General features: G+C 41.9%; 1 protein-coding gene across 1 annotated transcript in view; it reads right to left on the bottom strand.

Annotated features, from left to right (window-relative positions):
* Positions 1 to 18,772, bottom strand: part of GALK2 (galactokinase 2) — a 116,048-nt gene extending 97,276 nt beyond the window's left edge. Inside the window, exons 1-3 of the mRNA XM_072148275.1 lie at positions 18,493 to 18,772; positions 3,452 to 3,540; positions 2,407 to 2,530 (exon numbers count right to left, since the gene is read on the bottom strand). Of these exons, the coding sequence (XP_072004376.1) occupies positions 2,407 to 2,530; positions 3,452 to 3,540; positions 18,493 to 18,542 (263 nt within the window). The 5' untranslated portion in view covers positions 18,543 to 18,772. The remainder of the gene's footprint in view (positions 1 to 2,406; positions 2,531 to 3,451; positions 3,541 to 18,492) is intronic.
* Between the last annotated feature and the right edge of the window lie 3,651 nt (positions 18,773 to 22,423).

Here is a 22,423-nt window from a genome sequence, read left to right as displayed (position 1 = left end):
AGGCATAGCATATAGCTTAGAGAGTTTTGGCAACTTTTGTTAAAAAAAAGCTGCACCTTCACTAAAGACCTAGGGGGTTATTTGTCATTGGTTTTCCTGGGCTTTTTGGCGTAACAAAAGTCTCTAAGTTGAGGGTTTTTGAGACTTTTCACTGTTAAAAAGTCTCACAGGACTACATACTGCACATTCTCGTGCAACAACGTGCAAAGCCAGATTCATGACTTGAGACTTTTGCAAAAAGTCTCTTAAAATGTCTCAAACTTACTCCACTCCCCTGCTGGTCTAATTGCTGTGACTTTTTATGCATTTTGAGACTTTTTTTACTTTTTTTCTGAAGACTTCTCATTTTAACCAATTCATTACAATGTGCGATTTGCACATTGTAATGAATGAGGAGGAAGATCCCTATATACTTCCATACTGTAGTATGGCAGTATATGGTAGGATCAATCAGACAATCTAGGGTTAAAGGACCCTAGGGAGGTCTAAAAATAATAAAAGTAAAAAAAAAAAAAAAAAAAAAAAGAAAGAAAAAAAATTAATAATAAAAAAAATTAAAAACTCAAGTCTCCCCCTTTCCCAAGAACTGATATAAATATACAGTAAATAAACAGTAAAAATAAACACTTTAGCTATCGCCGCATACGAAAATGCCTGATCAAAATATAATAACGTTTTTCACTGCGTTTAACCCCGGAAAAATAGCGCCCAAAGTTGATAAAGGCATTTTTTTGCCATTTTGAAAACTATAAAAAATTCAATAAAAAGTGATCAAAAGGTCATACAGTCCAAAAAAATTGAAGCATTGAAAAAGTTTTCAAAAGTTGCAAAAAATTCCACCACCCACAGATCTGTACACCAAAGTATAAAAAAAGTTATTAGCACCAGAAGGTGGAAAATCCCCCCAAAATTTATTTGTACAGGAGGTTTTATTTTTTGTAAATGTATGAAAACATTATAAAACCAAATTTGGTATCCCCGTGATCGCACCGAACCAAAGAATAAAGTAGACATGTAATTTGGGGCACACAGTGAAAGCCCTAAAATCAGTAAGACCCCAGTGTCCTGTGTTGTTTTAATGCAAGACACCGGGGGCTAATTAACAATGGATGCGTTTCACTGGAAACACATATGCAATCAGGCCGAGGCACTCCCCCGTGTGCTCGCGTTGCATTAGGAATTGGATTGCTAGCGCCATGTGTGACCGCGGCCTTACAGAGATGTGAAGTGACCCTAATAGAATAGCCCTCATAATCATGGAAAGAAAATATCATAAAACAAAACAGATTTTAACAAATTATACATTTTGTTATTTGGTGACAATTAGTCAATACATATACATTAGCTTTAATGGAAAACTACTGGTTGCAGAAATGGTGGATCCAATTATAGCTCCCTATTAATAAAATCCCCTGCAGCCCCCCTATCAAATGCCCTGCAGCCCCCCTATTAATCAAATGCCTGGAACCCCTCCATTAATAAAATGCCCTGCAGTCCCTCTAATGAATTGGCCTTTAGCCCCCCTATTGAAATGCCCTGCAGTCCCCCAAAAATGTAAAGCTCTGCAGTCCCCCCAATGAAATGCTCTGCAGCCCCCCAATGAAAGACCCTAAAATTCCGTGGTGTATAAAAAAAATAAACTTACATACTCACCTTCCAGCATTCCCTGATGATCCCCGTGGCTCCACTTCCTTCTTCTCTTCCCTCGTAGCAGAGAGTGCAAAGTGCATGGACGCCGGCTCACACTATGATGCAGTAGTGTCGCCACCATAGTGTGCACCAGTGGGGGTTTTCAGCAGATTTTTTGTAATGAAAGACCCGGCTTATGTACAGTTTATACGGGACACAAATCGTAACTACAGATAACTGCGTGTATGGAACAGACATATCCAAAAGTGATGGCGAACCTTTTAGAGACCGAGTGCCCAAACTACAACCAAGACCTAATTATTTATCACAAAGTGCCAAAACAGAAATTTCATTTGTGATTTATACTCCCTTCTCACAGCTTTCATTGATACCAACACCCTGAGGACACCAATACAGCAGAAAATAGAAGAAATTTGGATGATCATTGTAGCTTCCCTCCAGGGTCCCATAAACAGGAAGAATTGTCAGGGCCCGAGCAGGAGCTACAATGATAATCCAGATCTGTCCACACCTTCCCACTCCTCCAGTAGTCCCAGGTAGAGCTGTCACTTTAAGATAGCTCTGTGCACAGCAAGTCCTGGGATGTCTGGAACTGCAGGAAGATTCCTAGAGTCCTCTCTGGTGATGGCCTGGGTACCCACAGAAAGGGCTCCGAGTGCCACCTCTGGCACCAGTGCCATAGGTTAGCCACCACTGCTATACACCATGGAAAATGAGGTGTCTACAATAATAATTAATAAGAAGTACGGTACTTACAAATAAGCTGGATTGGTATTGGACAAGTGCAGAACATGAGAGTCAAGAGGCTGAACAGCTGCTAATATATCTTGTTCGATAGCCATTGGAAGGACTGCATATCCACAGTAGTCAATGTGCTCCCCTATAGCAAAAAGCAAAGCAATCTAAGTTTGCTTACATTAAATTATTTAAGCAATTTCCTTCTGCATACAACTTAATTTGTTCTGGACACCCCAAGATTGGTAAAGAAGACTGTAGATGCTCAATATGGGACATACAAAAATCAGCCCATCCTGCAAACCTTGGGAACAGACTTCAGTGTGATCCTTCAGAGCTTCATTACTGTGTACTTAGCTAGTCACCAGTATTCAATAAGGGTGCATTTATTAGGGATTGTACACCAGTTTTATAGCCTCCGGATGTTTCGGGCAGAGGCAGAGAGCCGGGGTTTCATCATATGCTGGCCCCCAATAAATGTTTGGATGTTTGGAGTTTTTGGATGAACTTTAGTGCTCTTTGCATGCATTATGCACATCAAATTTATCATAATGGTTTAGATATTATTTCATTCTATTATATAATTTTTCATTACGAAAAATGTATTTTGCTTAAAGTGGACAATTAGTTCAGTCTCCTCTTGGCACAGGAAACACATGGAGTGGATTTGGGCCTACATTTGAGACTTTTTGAAAAGTCGCACTTCATGAATCTGTCTACCACATCTGGTTTCACTTTCACTGTTTTTAAAGTTTTGACAACCTGTGGAACTGTTACTTTTGTCTAGTATCCCTTTACCTGCATGTAAAAGCTTAGGAAAAAATAAAGAAAAGAGGAAAATGCAGCTTTTTCATGTACACATACTACATATTCTTTAGTCCTCATGCACATGATCGCAATGGGGGCCATGACCTGGCCGCACAATCTGTGGCCAGATGACATCCCCCATAGAGGTCTATGGCACCTGATCATGGTGCAGCGAGCGCAGCGGAGTATGGCGCGGGTGAGCAAATGGCCGTGTGCAAGGAGCCTTAGCATTTGTTTTTACTCTATTACTATTATTTACCTATTAAGTTGACCCGTCCTGGTGCCCGAGCATAAAACACTGGCTCACTGCCAAATTTATTAATAAACATTTCTTTCAGCTTGAGCAACCTGCAAAAAAGAAAAAAAAAACATTTTTAATTTCCGTTATACATACATATCAAAACCCTTTTATAAGAATATATAGAAATCAATTTCATTGCATCACATGAAAATAAGATACCGGTAAGTAAAAAAAATGGGTTACTTTATTCCTAGAGTGCTACGTTTGAGCCGCTGTTCAGGAGCCTTTGTCAAGCCAGGCATTTTATATTTCGGGGAATCAAATCCAGGGTGTACACCAGTGCTACAGGATACAATTTGATTCCATAGATAGTTAGAATGTAAAAAGCGGGCAGCACTCCAGGTTCAAAACCAATAGTTGGTGATCTTTATTGAACAAGTGGCGACGTTTTGGTGTAGGACACCTTTATCAAGCTTGATAAAGGTGTCCTACATAGAAACGTCGCCACTTGTTAAATAAATATCACCTACTTTTGATTTTGAACCTGGAGTGCTGCCCGCTTTTTACATTTTCTACTTACAAGAGGACCAACTGTGCTGACTTGAACTTTAATTAGATAGATAGATAGACAGACAGATAGGGGCAGATTTATCAAGCAGTCTGAAAGTCAGAATATTTCCAGTTGCCCATGGCAACCAATCACAGCTCCCCTTTAAAATATTCATGAGCACTGGTGAAATGAAAGCTGAGCTGTGATTGGTTGCCATGGGCAACTGGAAATATTCTGACTTTCAGACTGCTTGATAAATCTGCCCCATAGTGTCTACGACCAGGAATAATCTTTTTTATATTTTGATGAATATAATTCTGAGAAGTGACAATACCATGTTTATGATTTGTGCTGTTTATTTATTTTTATATGTTTTCTAGGGAAAGGGGGGGGGTTTTAAACTTTTACATTTTTTAAATTTTTTATTATTACTATTATTTCAGACCCTCTAGGGCAGTGGTTCTCAACTGTCCTAATGCTGTGACCCCGCAATACAGTTCCTCATGTTGCAGTGACCCCAAACCATGTACAAGAATATTGTATTCGTCCCAAAAAAATGCAATAAGAACCTGGCTTCGATGGCTTTAGGCGACCCCTTTATTTTGGTTGTTCGACCCCCGCCGGGGTCGCAACCCACAGGTTGTGAACCGCTGCTCTAGTGTATTTTAACCATACATGGTCTGATTGCTCATACTATATAATGCAATACAACTGTTAATGATGATAAAAGCAGGTTATCTGCAGGCTATTGGCCATTATACAGCTGACACCCACGGTGTGTGGAGAGGCCGTGAGCTTTCTCCATACACCCCCTGCAGCACCAGGACATAATAGTACGTCCTGGTGCGCATAGGGGTTCAAGAACATCTACCACCAAGATCATGGTGTAAAACAAGCACACTGACATACTGGTGCGGGCCGCCTCTGGCAGGATCTGCTCTCCTTTTAGCTACTTATGCCTGTGATTTAAAAAAAAAAGCCTTTAAAAGTTATGCAAAAGAGTCTGAGGGGCTCCATGCTTCATTAACACCTCCTCAGGATCGTTTTCATATTTTTAAAGCCTTTTTTTGTATTTGAAAACAAGCATGGGGGGCGCCATCTTTGTTACAATTATTCCCCGTGACGTAATCAGGGTGCGGAGGTCTAAAAAATATTAAACCAAAAAAAAAGGAAACAAAAATAATAATAAATATAATAAATAAAAAGCTAATAATAAATAATTTTAAAAAGTCTAAAAATTCTAATCCCCCCCTTTCCCTAGAACTGATATAAAAAGTAAACAGTAAAAATCACAAACACATTAGGTATCAATTCGTCTCAAATTGCCCGATGTATAAAAATATAAAAACGGTAAAAAAATATATTAAATATTCCCAGAATCCGAAATGCTACTTTTACACCATTTACATCACATAAAAAATGTAATAAAAAGTGATCAAAAGGTGGCACAGTCGTAAAAACAGAGCCCACAAGAAAGTGACACAAATGTGTTTTTGCCAATTTCACCACAGCTTTCTAGTACCGGGCATAGAATAACAAATAAAGTCACTGGGAAGTAAAATTTTCTACACAGAAAATAAGAACCCACACAGCTCTGCACACAGAAAAAGTGAAAAAGTTACAGATTTTTGAAGGTGGAGAGCGAAAAATGAATAAACGACGCTGCATCCTTAAGGGTTTAATAGGCTTATCAAATGCAACATACATGTAATAAGTAGGCAACAAGCTCCCCCTAGTGGTGACTGGTGCCACTTTGTAGCTCAACCAAGAGCCCTCTTTTTTTCCTCATTTCCTATTTTTCTCTACTAGCATTATCTGAGATATTTTAATCCAATGATGGAGAATATTTTAAGGACCACATGCCCAACTACAACCCAAAAATCACTTATTTATCACAAAGTGCCAACACAGGAATTTAAAGCGCAGTGGTGTGGTGGACAGGAAGAATACATGAGGAGACCAAGGCACATAGACTGCTGCAGATGCCCCCATCCTTCCCAGGGGGACTCACCACGTGCTGCTGGCAGGGAGCCAGATATTGTTAAATAAAGTATAATAAACTACTGAAATGATTCAGAATGGTGACAAATGCATTTTTTAAAATCAGCATAGCATAGGGTATTAGAACCTGTCACAAGCTAAGAATGACATTCCTGGTGACAGGATCCCTTTGAGCAGTAACTTATTGCACCAACTTTCATTTCTATTGGCATCCTGATGGCACCAACACGGTTGAAAGGAGGAGAGAAAATTTTAAGTATTATTGTAGTTTCTCTCCAGTGTCCCTCTATACAGGGACCTCCAAAGATAAATCGGCGCTGTCCACACATTCTCACTCTTCTTCCAGTCCCAAGCAGCCAGGATGTGTTGCTTTAAAATAGCACCGAGCGCAGCAGCTTTTAAGTTGCAGGAAGATTATTTGAATGCGATAACTGTTTTGCTATGCCATAAGCTTTATGTATTGTTATTATGGTCTGTAAAAAATTTGTAAAACCAACAAAAAATGTTTAATAAAAAAAATTCTGTCCTGTCTGGTCAACTCTGTGCTGAGGTGATGACCTGAGTCACCACAGAGAGGACTCCAATTGCCACCTCTGGCACCTGTGCCATTTGTTTTCCACCACTGTTCTAGTCTCTTTAGAGAAGGCCTGTTGAGATAAGTAGCATTTTTACATACATATCCAAACAAACATGCATTAACCCCTTAATGACCGCCCTATCGGGTTTTTACGGCGGTCATTAAGGGTACTTCTTCTGATGCGACGCCTTTCTACGGCGGCGCATCAGAAGAAGTTTTCGGGACACCGGGTCTCGCTGGTGCCGGTGTCGGGCTGTGATATCACAGCCCAGACCCGGCACTAACACCCGGGATCGGAAAAACTCCGATCCCGGGTGTTTAACCCCTTGCACGCCGCGGTCAAGCATGACCGCGGCGTGCAAGTGTGTCCCCCGTGGATCGGACCCCCCCGGTGTGCTTACCGGGGGATCCGATCCCTCCTGCCGCTGCCCCGGGTCCCGACGAGTGACCCGAGGCTGTCGGCTCCTCTTCTCACCGGGTCCTGCCTTCCTGGCAGGACCCGGCTGTAAGTAACTGAGCATGCTCAGTTACTTTCACTATACACTGCAATACAAGTGTATTGCAATGTAAAGGCTTGAATAAGCGATCGCTTATTCAAGCCAAGAAGTAGAAAATGTAAAAAAGTTAAAAAAAAAATTAAATCTTTTTATAATATAATTAAATAAATAAAATAAAAGTCCCATAATCTCCCCAGTAACACATAAAATGCAAATAAAGTAAATAAAACACAAAAACACGTACATATTTGGTATCACCGCGTCCGTATTAATCTGTACAATAAATCTAAATCAATATTGAACCCGCTCGGTGAACTACGTAAAAAAAAAACTCTAAAAACTTCCCATAATATACAATTTTTCATCAAACACCATCACAAAAAATGTTCTAAAAAGTGATCAAAAAAAGTTACGTTACCTAATATGATACGAGTGAAAACAACAACTGTTTTCGCAAAAAATAAGCCCTCAACCAGATCTGACAACAGAAAAATACAGAAGTTTTGGCCCTGAAAAGTTGTCAATAGTAAAAACAATGCGATTTTCTCCAATATTGGTTTTGCTCAGGAAAATTGAGCAAAAATAAGAAAAACTATATAAATGAGGTATCACCGCAATCGTAGTGAACCAGAGAATAAAGAAAAAATATTATTTTTACGTTACGGTGAGCGGGGGGAAAAAAATGCTAACAATCCAAAATAAAAATTGATGATTTTGTTTGTGTCCCCCTTGAAATAGTTAATAAAATCTCATGAATAAGCTTTAGACTCCCAAAATAAATTATCTATACATTGTATCTCATCCCATAAAAAATAAGCCCTCATATGTTTGTATTACCAAAAAAAATAAAAATGTATAGGTTGTACAATGTGACAATACAAATCTGCTGTGAATGGCGCCTCCATTCATTCTATACTTGGCCGTGCGCCCGTACAGAAGTTTACCACCACATATGGGGTATCAGTACACTCGGGAGGAATTGGGCATCGAGCGTTGCAGTGCAATTCATCATTTAATTTATTCTGAAAATGTCAGTTTTGACCTAAATGAATGTATTTCCAAAAAAATTCTATAGTTTCTAAATCGCAGGTCCATATTTTTTAACCCATGTGAAACACTTAAAGGGTTAATGGACTTAATAGAAGTTGTTTTACATATGTTGAGGGGTGAACTTTCTATAGTGGGGTAATTTATGGGGTTTTACTATTATTTAGGCCTCTCAAAGTCACTTGAAAGCTGAGTTGTCCCTCAAAATGTGAGTTTTGGCAATTTTCATGAAAATAAGAAAAATCGCACCTAAAGTTCTGCACCTCATAACATTCTAGAAAAATGACCGGAAGCATAAAATATCATCTCAGCATAAAGCAGATATTCTGTAAATGTTAATTATCAAACTTTTTGGGTAGTTTTACTTCCTGTCTGGAAACCAGAACATTTCAAACTTGGAAAATGAAGAATTTTTACAAATTTTTGCCAAATTTTCACTATTTTTCAGAACGAAACGCAAAACTTATCACTTAAATTTTATAACTAACATGAAGTACAATGTGTCACGAGAAAACATTCTCAAAATCACCAGGATATGTTAAAGCGTTCCGAAGTTATAACCAATTATCGTGAGACATGTCAGATTTGAAAAATCGAGTCAGGTCATTGAGCTGAAAACTAGTGTCGGTGATAAGGGGTTAAAGGACACCTGTCATCAGGTCTGTGTCACTAGTCTTGTCACTACTACCTGTTGGAGAAGCTCACAAGGATCCATCCCAGCCTTTATCTAGTTATTTCATACATTATTCATTCTAAAATCATCTATTCTTTATTATGTAAATGAGGCTGGTCACATGGTCAGAGGCAGTGATGTCACCCCTGTTCCCCCTCCCCTCTCCTCCCCCAGCTCATGTCTGTTTGTAATGTATAGTAAAGCATGGCTAGTGTGTGTGCTGACATGCTGCATCCTCCTAATATACAGGTGAGAGACACAGACATCAGCTACACATGAATCTGACATGTTCTGCTGTAACATGGCTGCCTGGAGCTGCTGTATCTCTCCTAAACACACACACACATGCACACACAGGCTGCAGGGGGCGTGGCCACCAGCACCAGGAAGCACATCATTATACAGCCTCACATCATTATACAGGCTGTCAGTCATGCACTGGGGGTGTGGCTGTGCCTCCCACTCATGAATAGAGTGGACAGCTTGAATATGCTAATGCTTCATTGGACATTTCACAGGTCATTTGCATACAGCTTTAGGACCTCATTGCTTAGGTTTACAGGCATGTAGAGGGACAATAAAGGGATAGAGGCAATGCTCTCTAATGGCAGTTTATGAAAATATATTTAGTTTAGGGGGGTTATTTTGCATGACGGGTTCTCTTTAAGCAACTCTTTCCTGTAAATACAGAAGTTTCTTTTGAATCTAATGGCAATATAAGTTTCATTTAGTTCTCTTTTATTTTGCAGACCACAAGAAAAACAATTATTAAAAATTACAATTAGCATCTATGGGGTCAGGGCAGAAACACATGACCATGGTTGTGCACTTGCCAGATTTGCACTTGCACAGCGCTGAGGATAGTGATATATGGGACGAGTCCCTTCTTCCGTGGTAAATAGCAACATTGGACTGTAACCATGAGTGTTGCTGTCCCGCATATGGAGAGAGCAAACTGCAAGGGTTAATTCTTTTTAAGATGCCATATTTCCTGCATAAGTGTGTTATGACTATATATTTCTCTAGATGTGCCTCCAGTAATAATCACTGCGGCCAACATACACGATCTACACTCACCGGCCACTTTATTAGGTACACCTGTCCAACTGCTTGTTAACACTTAATTTCTAATCAGCCAATCACATGGCGGCAACTCAGTGCATTTAGGCATGTAGACATGGTCAAGACAATCTCCTGCAGTTCAAACCGAGCATCAGTATGGGGAAGAAGGTGATTTGAGTGCCTTTGAACGTGGCATGGTTGTTGGTGCCAGAAGGGCTGGTCTGAGTATTTCAGAAACTGCTGATCTACTGGGATTTTCACGCACAACCATCTCTAGGGTTTACAGAGAATGGTCCGAAAAAGAAAAAACATCCAGTGAGCGGCAGTTCTGTGGGCGGAAATGCCTTGTTGATGCCAGAGGTCAGAGGAGAATGGGCAGACTGGTTCGAGCTGATAGAAAGGCAACAGTGACTCAAATCGCCACCCGTTACAACCAAGGTAGGCAGAAGAGCATCTCTGAACGCACAGTACGTCGAACTTTGAGGCAGATGGGCTACAGCAGCAGAAGACCACACCGGGTGCCACTCCTTTCAGCTAAGAACAGGAAACTGAGGCTACAATTTGCACAAGCTCATCGAAATTGGACAGTAGAAGATTGGAAAAACGTTGCCTGGTCTGATGAGTCTCAATTTCTGCTGCGACATTCAGATGGTAGGGTCAGAATTTGGCGCCAACAACATGAAAGCATGGATCCATCCTGCCTTGTATCAACGGTTCAGGCTGGTGGTGGTGGTGTCATGGTGTGGGGAATATTTTCTTGGCACTCTTTGGGCCCCTTGGTACCAATTGAGCATCGTTGCAACACCACAGCCTACCTGAGTATTGTTGCTGACCATGTCCATCCCTTTATGACCACAATGTACCCAACATATGATGGCTACTTTCAGCAGGATAATGCGCCATGTCATAAAGCTGGAATCATCTCAGACTGGTTTCTTGAACATGACAATGAGTTCCTTGTACTCAAATGGCCTCCACAGTCACCAGATCTCAATTCAATAGAGCATCTTTGGGATGTGGTGGAATGGGAGATTCGCATCATGGATGTGCAGCCGACAAATCTGCGGCAACTGTGTGATGCCATCATGTCAATATGGACCAAAATCTCTGAGGAATGCTTCCAGCACCTTGTTGAATCTATGCCACGAAGAATTGAGGCAGTTCTGAAGGCAAAAGGGGGTCCAACCCGTTACTAGCATGGTGTACCTAATAAAGTGGCCGGTGAGTGTATGCATTTATATAGTTAACCTGGCTTGCCCCACAGCCTCTCATAGTTATGTAACTGCATCCCTATCCCCATAGGAGCTGTCCTGTGCCCCCAGCTTATAGCTGAGGCTATATGGCCACAGCTCAATCTGGGACAGCCCAGTCCCTTAGCTCTGCAGTCCCAACTCACATGAAGAATGAGGGGAGTGGCCTCAGTAGCTCTGTTTATTACTCTTGTATAAGCGTTAATGCGACCACTGAGTGAGAGGCTTGTATTTATACTGAGAAATAAGAAAAAAAACTTATTGGATTGCCAGTAATTCATTGAACATTTTCATTCTGGGGTGTAACAGTCCTGAAAATAGCCATTATTCTGGAGTTGATCTGTGCCAAACCTAATTTAATCATCTGTGAATGTATTTATTCCCACAACAGTCTGTACCCGCCTCATTCCTCAGAATCATGTTTTAGATTTAATTTCAGTGCATGTTACAAGGCATAGTCTGGCTGGCAAATTAAGATTTTCTAGTTTCAGGGAATAGCTTAGCTGGAACTGCAGCCAATCTGAAATATCGGTTTCTTCTATTTAGCTGCTGCGCCAGGCTGCCAACTACTGAGAGCACACTGCAAAACAGTCATTAAAAGCTGTGGTCAGGTACAAAAGATCATTACATTGTTACTGAGGAGAATGGAGCCCCGGAATGATTTCAGAAGCATCTACCATTTACGTCATTCAGAAAGACTGTGCAGCCAAGGTGCCAAAAAGGATTTAACGGCCTGTGTAATGGAAATCAAGTTATGATCGAAAGAAAATAAAAGTAGACTTTTATTGAATCAAAGATAAATTGTGAAGGAAGGAAATCACTGGCATCACGCGAAATCACTGGCATCAATTGTTGGGTAACAAACCAACGAGCCATGACTAATTATTTGCCGTTAGAATACACAGTCAAGATCCACAGAATGACAGTAGTAGAAGCAACAGCTGATCAGCGTCATCCAACAAAATATTACAGTTTAGTACAATTTTTGAAGGTTGCTATGGTTTCTATGGTTGCATTTACTTACAGCATAAAATAATAAAAGCAGATTGTAGACGTAAATTGTAGATGTAAAAATCTGCAGCATCTTTAGAAATTCTGTAATTTTTTACAATTAAATCATTGTAGTGAAACATGCAAAATCCATAACAAAAGCTAAATGGAGTATACAGGGAGTATACATGGATTTAGGCTGCGTTCACAAGTGGCATTTAGATTGCATTTTGAAATGCAATGCAACAGGAGATTTGCTTTGTTGTTAAAATTTTTGTTTACATGATATAATGTTATTGCAATGTTAACACACTTGTTAACCTGTTTTGGACTGCTCACTGGCTTTAGACTTCAGCAGGTCCAGAGTCTGCAGCAGGGCCCTGTCGCTGCCGTAAATAAGAATAGGATCCCCGAGGCGTCAGAAAGATGAGTATTGACTGCAAGGGGCGGGCTAGCTACATACTGGAGGACATGGGCTGGAACAAATGCTTTTCCCACTCTAGGCTTATACTTGAGTCAATAGGTTTTCCCAGTTTTTGGGGCAAAATTAGGTGCCTCGTTTTTTTTTTTTGTCTATGTAATGTGAGTGTTTTCTGATCAGCTCCAGTAGCTTTGATCAACACTTTCAGACCCAGCTATCATCTGAATGTGAAGTCTATAGAGCCGGCAGCAGTGCTGGCTTGTCGATTCACTGCATAGGGTTACTTCAGTGCAGTGTGGAAAGAATAAGGCAGAAGCGGTAATAAATTGCTTCAGCCTACTCCCTATGGTCTCTGGCAGTCACAGACCCGGTCCGGCCTTTGCAATCAGTACATCAATGGAACATCTGCCAATTATCCTATTTTCTGGTTCATGCCAATCAAGCTGCTTGTTGGACTGGGTGCATAGGTCCCTTTTAACCTCATGGAGCCCGTTTCTGTCAGTTTGGTCATAGCACCCCACCAAAGGTAATTTTTCAGGGCTCTGGAAGTGCTCCACCTGTTCCTTCAAGCATGAGGGAGAAGGTACTGAACCATTTGCTGGGTTGATGCCTTTTTATAGCTTTGCCCATCGTCACTTGAACTAACATCAGAAAAATTAAAATCAGTAGGTAATAATTATTTTTCTATGGACACAGGAGCCATAATACACAGAGCTGTCTAGTGTAAGTATTTTAAGAACCCTGTCTGTTCTTAGTTACTTTATTTCACATTTTTGTCTTTAAAAAATATGGACAAAGAAGAACATTCTGTTTCTACAGTCCATGAAATAAATCTGCTGGTTGCTTGATAACTTGGCAGGTAATGCATTTGAAAATGAATGAAAAATGCCTCTATGCTGCAGTAGATGGCGCTATGGCTTCACAATACCGTATTTTCCGGACTATAAGGCGCACATAAAAGCCTTGGATTTCCTTGGAAATCCAAAGTGCGCCTTATAGTCCGGTGCGCCCTATAGGAGGGCAGCGGACCTACTTACATAGGTCCCCGCTACCGGAGACACCAGATCTCCAGCGGGAACTGCAGACCACGCGGCACGAACAACTTCTGCCGCGTCGGTCTGCAGTTCCCGCTGGAGATCTGCTGTCTCCGGTAGCGGGGATCTATGTAAGTATGGTCCGCTGCCATCCTCCACCTCCCCCTCACCTTCCCCACGTTCCGCGTCGCGTCGTGTCTCGTCGGGTCTCCGCTCCGTCCCCAGACCTCCGCCACGCCCCCGACCCTGCGCCTTATAGTCCGATGCGCCTTATATATGGAATTATTACATTGACATAACATATGAGGAAAGCTTGTATGAAGAGGGTGAAGAGGGATAAGCTTCTTTTCCAGCTTGTATGAATGTACTACTTCATAACGGAGTTTACTATTTCGGCCTTCGTTGAATTATGTTCTTTCATGCCAGTTTGCTGCTAGATCTCTGCTTGCTGTCATTGTATGGGAAACTGATGTTACACAGGGCACGGGTTGCTATAACACACATGATTACTCTTGGGGCTCTTTCACACAGGAGGTTTTTTTTCACCTCAGTGATTTCTCACTGAAGCCATGTTAGCATATGGAGACGTACAGATTAGTTTTCTCTTCCTGATGCCTTAGGCCGGGGTCACACGTTCCACTAGTGTTGCGTTCATAACGCGACGCTAGCGCACAGGGGGCGGGTCTTGGCCCCATAGCATATGCATTTCTAGAGAGCATGCAATCGGTAAACAGGCCCCGGCGTCTTGTATTGTTTCATATGCGATTGGGCTGAGGCCCGCCCCCTGTGCGCTAGCATCTCTTTACGAACGCAACGTTAGCGGAACGTGTGACATTGGCCTTACTGAATCAATGATGCCTTACTAAACTATTATTTTCAATGGGCTTTTTCACACTTCACTTTTTTTTCCCACTGATCCAATGTCATCTGTGAACACAAAACGGACAGGTTCTAATTTTTTTTCCGCTGACCACTGTTTGATGGAAAAAAGTAAAGTGTGTAAAAGCCCATTGAAAAAAAAAATGGATGAGTAAGGCATCAGTGAAAAATCACTGGAGCCAGAAAGAGAAAACCAATCAGTATGTGTCCATAAGCCAAAATGTCAAACTCGCATCGAGTGCGTTCTGCAATATTGAGCCGAACGCTCAGAAACCTGAACTGAACTCAGCATGTCAGTTCAGTTCCGGTTTCTGAGTGTTTGGACATTGCAGCAAGCGAGTTTGATGCACAAAACTCAGTAGTGGGTAAGAGGCCTTAGATTTTTGTAGGTGGGGAGTAAAAAAATGGAGATTTCAAGTGTCATACAGTAAATATACCCTAGTATAACCCTACACAGCATGACATTTTTCCCCAAATGCGAGATTAAATGTATGGCTCTGCTTATAAGAATATATCCTCTGCTTGTCAGAGGTTCTACATAAGCAAGGAAGGGAATACATGAAAGACTGACTGTTTAAGCTGACGTGGTGATATGTAAGCTAAAAACATGACTATTGTGCAATATTTATATTTTTGACATAAGGTCCATTCATAACCAGAGTCATATGATGTTAGACTTCCTGTCAGCATTCAATATGCTTCCTCGAATTAAAAGGGACCTGTCACAAAGTTCAAAATGCTAATTATATATGTACATGTACAGTAGGTTTGTTCTTAAGTTGAAACTGTATATTTTATAATTGGAGATCCAGGCAAAAAATTTTTTTGCCCTAGTGACAATCGGAATTGGAGCTTCACCAGAGGTCACAGGGGGCAGAAGGGTCCGTCTTTAACTAGGGGTCGTCTGTAAGTCGGGTGTCCTTTAGTAGGGGACCGCCTGTATATTATTAGATTGCCCTTGTTCTCCTCATCAATTTGACATTAATTTTTTCAAAATCCCTTTTTTTGTCTCTATCTACATTAATAAAAAAAATAATAATTAGGGTACATTGAGCGGTAATGAAATGAGGAATGTCATTCAGTATTTTCTAATTGCTGACAGACCCCCTTTAAAGATGCATTTCCAGTATAAGGATTGTCTGTCTCAATATTTCTAAATATAAACCCAGCAAACTTGAAAATCAGTGGGGCAGGAGTCATAATTTAAAGAGGTTATCCAGTCACAACAAGTTAGCTAATCTGCTGATTGTTGTGAGCCTCAGTTGTGGGACCCCCAAGGGTCACGATTACAGGGGTTACATTAGCCCAAAATGAACAGGGCATCTAGTCACACATGTACACTGCTGCTCTATTCATCTCTATGCCGCTGATGCATATAGTCATCTCCGTCAGTGCCATAAACAATGAATGAAGTGTAAGGCCCCTTCCACACTTGCGTTGCAGATCACGTCAGAGTCTGATCAGGGTACGATCAGGGTTTGGTCAGTGAAAAACACACATTTTGCATCAGAGTGCAATCAGTTATCAGTCAGTTTGTTCAGTGTCTCAGCTTTTCACGCACGTTTTCAATGCAATTTCAATGCGTATGGTGGCGTTTTTCACATGCGTGACTTGTAAAAGTGGAGCATGTCGAGATTTACGCGCGTGCGCGTGCATGCGTGAAAAAAAATGTCTGAAAAGACCCATTGTAACCAGAGTGCAATGCAAGTTCTGCGCGTGAAAAACACAAGTGTGAAAGGGGCCTAAGTGCACATATCCGCCCCGCTACTCCTTTCTTTTGGGGTGCAATGGACCCCTGTTCTCATGATCCGTGTGGGTCTCACTACTTAAACCCCCACCGATCAGCAACTTAGCCCCTATGCTGCAGATATAAACTTTTTTGTTGTGACAAGACAACCCCTTTAAGCAAAATTGCACTGGCCTCACAGCCATCAAAATGTTTCAAAGGCAAAAAATTAGCTTCCAGCCTACCCAGAAATGTTAAAAGTAAGCAATCAATCAAAGTTGTAGAAGAAATGCACGAAAGGGAATGGTAGGAATGATAACTACAGTTTTAGGACCAACCACTACATAGAGAATGGTGCTGTACAGTTTTTAGGACCAACCACTACATAGAGAATGGTGCTGTACTTCTAGCCATGCCCGACATCGGCGTGCGAGTCTGCAAAGTAAATTCCGATATAACCTGCTCCCGATTTCTCAGTATTGGAAGTAGGCTCAGGGTTGTGGAAATAACAGCCTTGTGCATGAGCCCATAGGAGAGACAATGGACGTACTAGTACTACTACATACTAGTCGTAGAACAATAGCGGGCATGCGTCCATAAAAAACAGCTGTGTGAGTCTATGTCAGCAATGGAGTTTTCTGGGAAGCCTGTAGGCCAGGTTAGTTTACTAAGGTCATCAGTCTGATTTGAAGCGATGCTCAGTCAGGACAAGTGACGTTAACAGCTTTTTGCAATTTTCTTCTTAAAGAAAAAATGATTGAGATTGGATTTTGTAGCTTATTCAAAGATTTGCCCGGTTAAATCTATACGGTAATGAGGCAGTTCTGGCTGGACCACCACCCTCCTCTTCCAGTGTCACCCCATGCTCCGGGTGCAGAAACTGCCTCATGACCATACAAATTAAAATATCTCAGAAATGGCATGATGGTCATAAAAATTGTTTTAGGAATCACTGTGTATTTCTCTATGACATTCTGCCACCAGTCTATAATGCTCAGGAATTTAGGCACCTCGCCAACAAGTGTTTCTTTTGGATCCGTCATCCCATTGGACTCGCACTAAGCTCTGAAATAGCTGTTCAATGGACATTTCCACACAGCATCTTTTTTCTTGCGGTTTGTCTCTGTTGCTGTGCAATGCGTCAAAGTAGAATATGTCTTACTTTGATGCAAGTCACTGGGAAAAAAAATGCAAAAGAGCACTAGGATCATCCTAATGCAGTCAGTTTTTCCTGCACGAGTTTCCAGGAAGTAGGTGAGAGCAGAGACAATCTGACACAGCGGAAAGATGATTCTGGGCTACAATGCAGTCGTGTGATTTACAACGTTTGTGGCCAAAAGGCCTTATGAGCACTTTCAGAGAGGAAACATGGGGGGTGGTTGCATAATATATACTATGGACATTTCACCGCAGGAATATCCACTGGAAAGGTCACCTAAAATGGTAAAAAATGGTCATTTATTAGACTATTCACCTGGGTGGTCATTATTTAAAGGGGTTGTCTATGACAAAGTCCTTGTATTTCATCATCAAGAGGCTCCAGTATTCTGTGCCTGTGCAGCATATATTCCTATGCCAGGTCCTACCTGGCGTATAATCACACGATTCATTAGTGACAGTTCTGCTTCAATGGTCCCTTATTGTAGCGAGTTGCCTGCTGTGCCCTTCTACGCCACCTTGGTGTGGATATGGCATGAATGGAGATACAATCACAATTGCTGATGGACCTGCCGTTCCTGTTTGGGTTCGGCCGCCAAACCTGGATGTATTGCTGGCCTGGTGGCCATGCAGCTGATCTGGCAATGAACGCCTCCTGCTACAAGCCATGGACCTCCCTATCATAGCAGTGACTAGTTGGTATGGGCCGTTCGGCCACCAGTCCAGCAATACATTTCGGTTGAGTGGCTGAAAACGTATCGATCATCTCTATTCACTGGTAACTGAGATCACTTCAAGGCTTGTGCTCCAGTTTTCTGACATAGAAGCCATGATAGATGTCCCCATAGAGGTGCTGGTGCCTGCCATTGCCCCAGCCCCAGATCTTCAGGTAATGTGACATATACACCTGTCATCACTGGAGCATCTGGAGGGAAAGTGGGTGTCCCACCCCTGCTGAGCTTAAATTGTTCACTTATCAGGTAATTAATTCTGCAAAACCTGTCACCGAACCTAAAAAGTGAAGAAGTGGTGCTGGGGACCTGTGGTGTACAGAGCACATCCTTCAGGGGCAGTTTAGTAATAGCTCCATAACCTGACACGTCTCCAGCCCCGAACTTCTTCTTCTCAGGTACAAAACGAACACTACAACAGCGCCCCCACCTGGAACAGAGGGTGCATGCCGCGGATACTGACCTGCGGTTCTCAGTGACGGGGATGTGCACGGTGGGCGGCGGGGCTGCCATGTCTGCGGGGATCCTGTGAGCTGCACGGTCTGCTGGTCACCGGCTGCTCCTTCCGGATACAAACACCTCACGGAAATCCTGTTCCTGGTGATAGAAGCAGAAGAGCGGCAGGAGGGAGGCAGCTCTGCCCGTGTGCTGGAGGAGTCCTGCTCACACGTGTACACCCGGCACACCGAGTACTGCTGCCTCCCGCCACCGCACTGTGCACAGTAACATCACAGGATTGTGTCAGGGGTGAGGGTCTGGTTACACCTGCAGCATTGCTTGTTACAACATAAAGCCACATGTATTTCAATGGGCAATAGAGACATCCATTCAAGTGGACGTATTGCTCACTGTACCAGGGAAAAAGATACAGCTAGCATTCACACAACCATTTTGGAAACATATATCTGGCTGATATATGTCTCCATAGACAGCTACGGCAGCCTGGCATATGTTTGTGGCACCATATTGTACAAGGCGGTATGCTCGCCCAGGGTATGACATGTATAGTCTGGGACAGTGAATATTGGCTACTGTTTGAGCTTAACTACATGTATTTCTATGGATTTGTGCACCTGAAGAAAAACTCAGAGCAAGACCTACTCTTGGCCATGTTTGCGGCTTGGCCAGTCCCATAAAAGTTAATGGGGTCGCAAAAAAACACAGTTGCACTACAAATACTACCTGTTGCAATCCGTATTTGCGGTAGGTTGCTGGGTAAAGATCATATGAATTCATTATTCAGGGAAAACACAAGCAGCACACAGGCCTAGTCTGTAGCCATACTTCTCAGACTCGGGTGAAGTACGGGTCGTGAAAATGACCAAGAGAACCACAGCTTGGGATATGAGCAGTTGGCACCTGTCTGGTTCTTTCAAAACTTTCAACTATGTGCATGTGAGGATGTGGTCACATGTACCGCTTTGACGCAGTTTAGAAACGGAATCAAACGCATGAGGGTGGCCCAATCGCATCTGCATTCTATGGAAATGCCTGTGATCAGTAACCAGACAACAGCCAGGCTCGTCTTTCAGACCAAACGCTACATAGATGCCTCCAGTTTGTGCCAATCAATGTGCTGGCTGCCAGTCTTCTTCCAAATTCAGTTTAGGTTACATTCACATCCGCCATAATGTAGCACGGCAGGCACACGTCGACACCCAGGATAGGAGGAGGGGGTGAGCGCCACTCACCACCGCCCCTCTCCATAGCGTTGTATGGTGCAGGGTGCCATATGTTCTATCTGTCTCCCAAGTACGGAACGGTAGAGCACCATGGATTGGGCCTAACTTGTCTTTGTGGGAAAACCCCTTTAATTCGAACCACTCATGCACGTCTCCAGGGTTTCTCACGAGTCGCGCCAATTCTCTGGAATGCCCTTCCCCGGACTATCAGACTAATACCCAACTTCCAAAGTTTCAAACATGCTCTTAAATCTCTTTAGACAAGCATATCACACTCGCTAATTGCATGAAATGTCACCTCTCTTTACTAATGCATCCTATCTGTTATCTGGCAAACACCAGGTTTCTCTGCAGTCACTTTCACCTTGGACTTTGTATATAAGATGGCGACTGATGGCTGGTTAAGCAGCAGAACTTTTATTTACTAAATTATCTTATACTGTTCCCTTATAAAGAATGGATGGACCATTCTACAATCTCTTATACCTCTTGTGTCACCCCGTCATCCTCATAGTCTGTAAGCTCATGTGAGCAGGGCCCACACTCCTATCAAACTATATGACTGTTTGTACTCTGTAATGTAATATTACATTTGTATATGCCCCCTATTATATGTAAAGTGCTACAGAATTTGATAGCGCTATATAAATAAAGATTATTATCATGTGTGAGTGCACCATTAGAATCTTGAGATCACACCAGTAAGGGTGTGATCACACGTACCACTAGCACTGTACAAATGCAGCACTAGTGTCCCGGGGCCAAGCTTTTATGTGTTTCTATAGCAACGCAAGTAATCGGGCAGAGGCCCTCCCCCGTACCCTACTGCTGCATTTGTAAACGCAGTGCTAGCGGTTGGTGTGACCGCACCCTTCGGCCGGTGGCACATGTGGCGTTTCGAACCCGTTTTTGGACGTTTTTAACCCCTTAGCGCTTTGTGCCGGATATATCCGCCATGGAGCACAGTGACTTAGCGCTCAGTGGCGGATATATCCGCCACTGAGCTGATGCCGGCTTGGCTCTGGATCGGAGTCGCACTGGCATCGGGAAACAGGGGGTGCCGGCTGTAACTAATAGCCGGCACCCCAATGTAACCCCCGCAATCAGCGCGACTGCGGCATCTAACATGCCTCTGGGGGTCTTTCCCCCATGATCAGCCTCCCCGAACCGTTTTGCACTGCCTGCAAGAACTGCTGGTAACATAGGCTGACAATACTAATACCCTGCCATACATGAGTATTGCAGAGTATTAGCATGAACAAGCAATCAGAAGATTGCTTGTTCATGTCCCATGGTGGAAGAAGTGAAAAAGTAAAAAAAAAAAATGTTATTCAATAAATATAAAGTAATAAATCAATAAAAATGCCCATAAGCCCCATAACATATAAAGAGACATATAACCCCAAAAAAAGTCTAAATCAGAACAAAAACCCCACATATATATATAGTATCACCGCGCCCTTAACAACCCGTAGAATAAAAGTAAATCATTATTGAACCCGTACGATGAACGCCGTTAAAAAAAAGCTGTTGAAAACCCACCAAAAATTATCATTTTACCTATTCAATCTTACAAAAAATGCAATAAAAAGTGATCAAAAAGACATATGTACTCCAGAATGAGACTGGTGCAAAGTACAACATGTCCTGCAAAAAAAAAGCCATCAACCAGCTCCGTAGCCAAGAAAGTGAAAATGTTATGCCACTTGGAAGACGGCAATGCAAAAATGATAGATTTTTCCCATTAGGTTTTATTTGACAAATTTAGTAAAATGTAAGAAAATATATTCAAGTCTGGTATCCCCGTAATCGTATCATCCCATAGAATAAAGATAACATGATTATTAGGCTAAACGGTGAACAGGAAAAGAACAGAATTGATGCTTTTCTACTCCTGCCCTCAAAAACGAGTTCCTAAATTTTCAACAATAGGTGATACCAACCCCAAAATGTTAACACTGGAAAAAGCATCTCATCCCGCAAAAAAAATGCCGTCACATGGCCCAAATAACGAAAAAAGCGAAAATTTTATAGCCTACAAAAGGAGGCAACGAGAAAACTAAAATCCTGGCAGCTGCAGGGCGCTCCTTCCCTTCTGCGCCTCACTGTGCGCCCATAAAACATTGTATGGTGGGTTTTCTATTTTTATCTTATGGAAATGTGTAAATTTTAGGGCTTAATGAACGTATAACCGGCACAATTTGACCATTCTAAATTTCACCTCCATTTTGATTCAATTACTATGAAGATCTCAAAGCGTTAACAATCTTCCTAAAAACTGTTTCTGATAGTTTGAGGGGGGCAGATTTGAAAATGGGTTGGTTATATAGGGGGGTTTTGATGCTAAATATGTAAAACTTCATTCAAAACAGTATTTATCCGCAAAAGAAAATCGCTATTCGATTTGTAAGCCGCGCAACATCAAAATATATTATCCAGACATCCAGATCAAAAATTATGAAAATGTAAAGTAGACATATGGGAAATGTTATTCAGCAATTTATTGAAAATGCCTGAAAATGTAATGATTTCGAACTTCAAAAAAGTGAAATTTTTCCAAAAATGTATCATTTTTTCTTTTTTTGGAAAATAAAATTTATCAGCCAACATTTACCACTAAACAACACGTGGGGAAAAAACAATCTCAGAATCGTTTAGATAAGTAACAGTGTTCAAAAGTTATAACCATATAAAGCGACGCAAGTCAGAATC

The sequence above is a fragment of the Engystomops pustulosus genome, chromosome 4 (assembly GCF_040894005.1).
Source record: "Engystomops pustulosus chromosome 4, aEngPut4.maternal, whole genome shotgun sequence".
NCBI lineage: Eukaryota > Metazoa > Chordata > Amphibia > Anura > Leptodactylidae > Engystomops > Engystomops pustulosus.
Note: the sequence above shows the minus strand (reverse complement) of the source record. Positions and strands in the feature narration are given on the sequence as shown.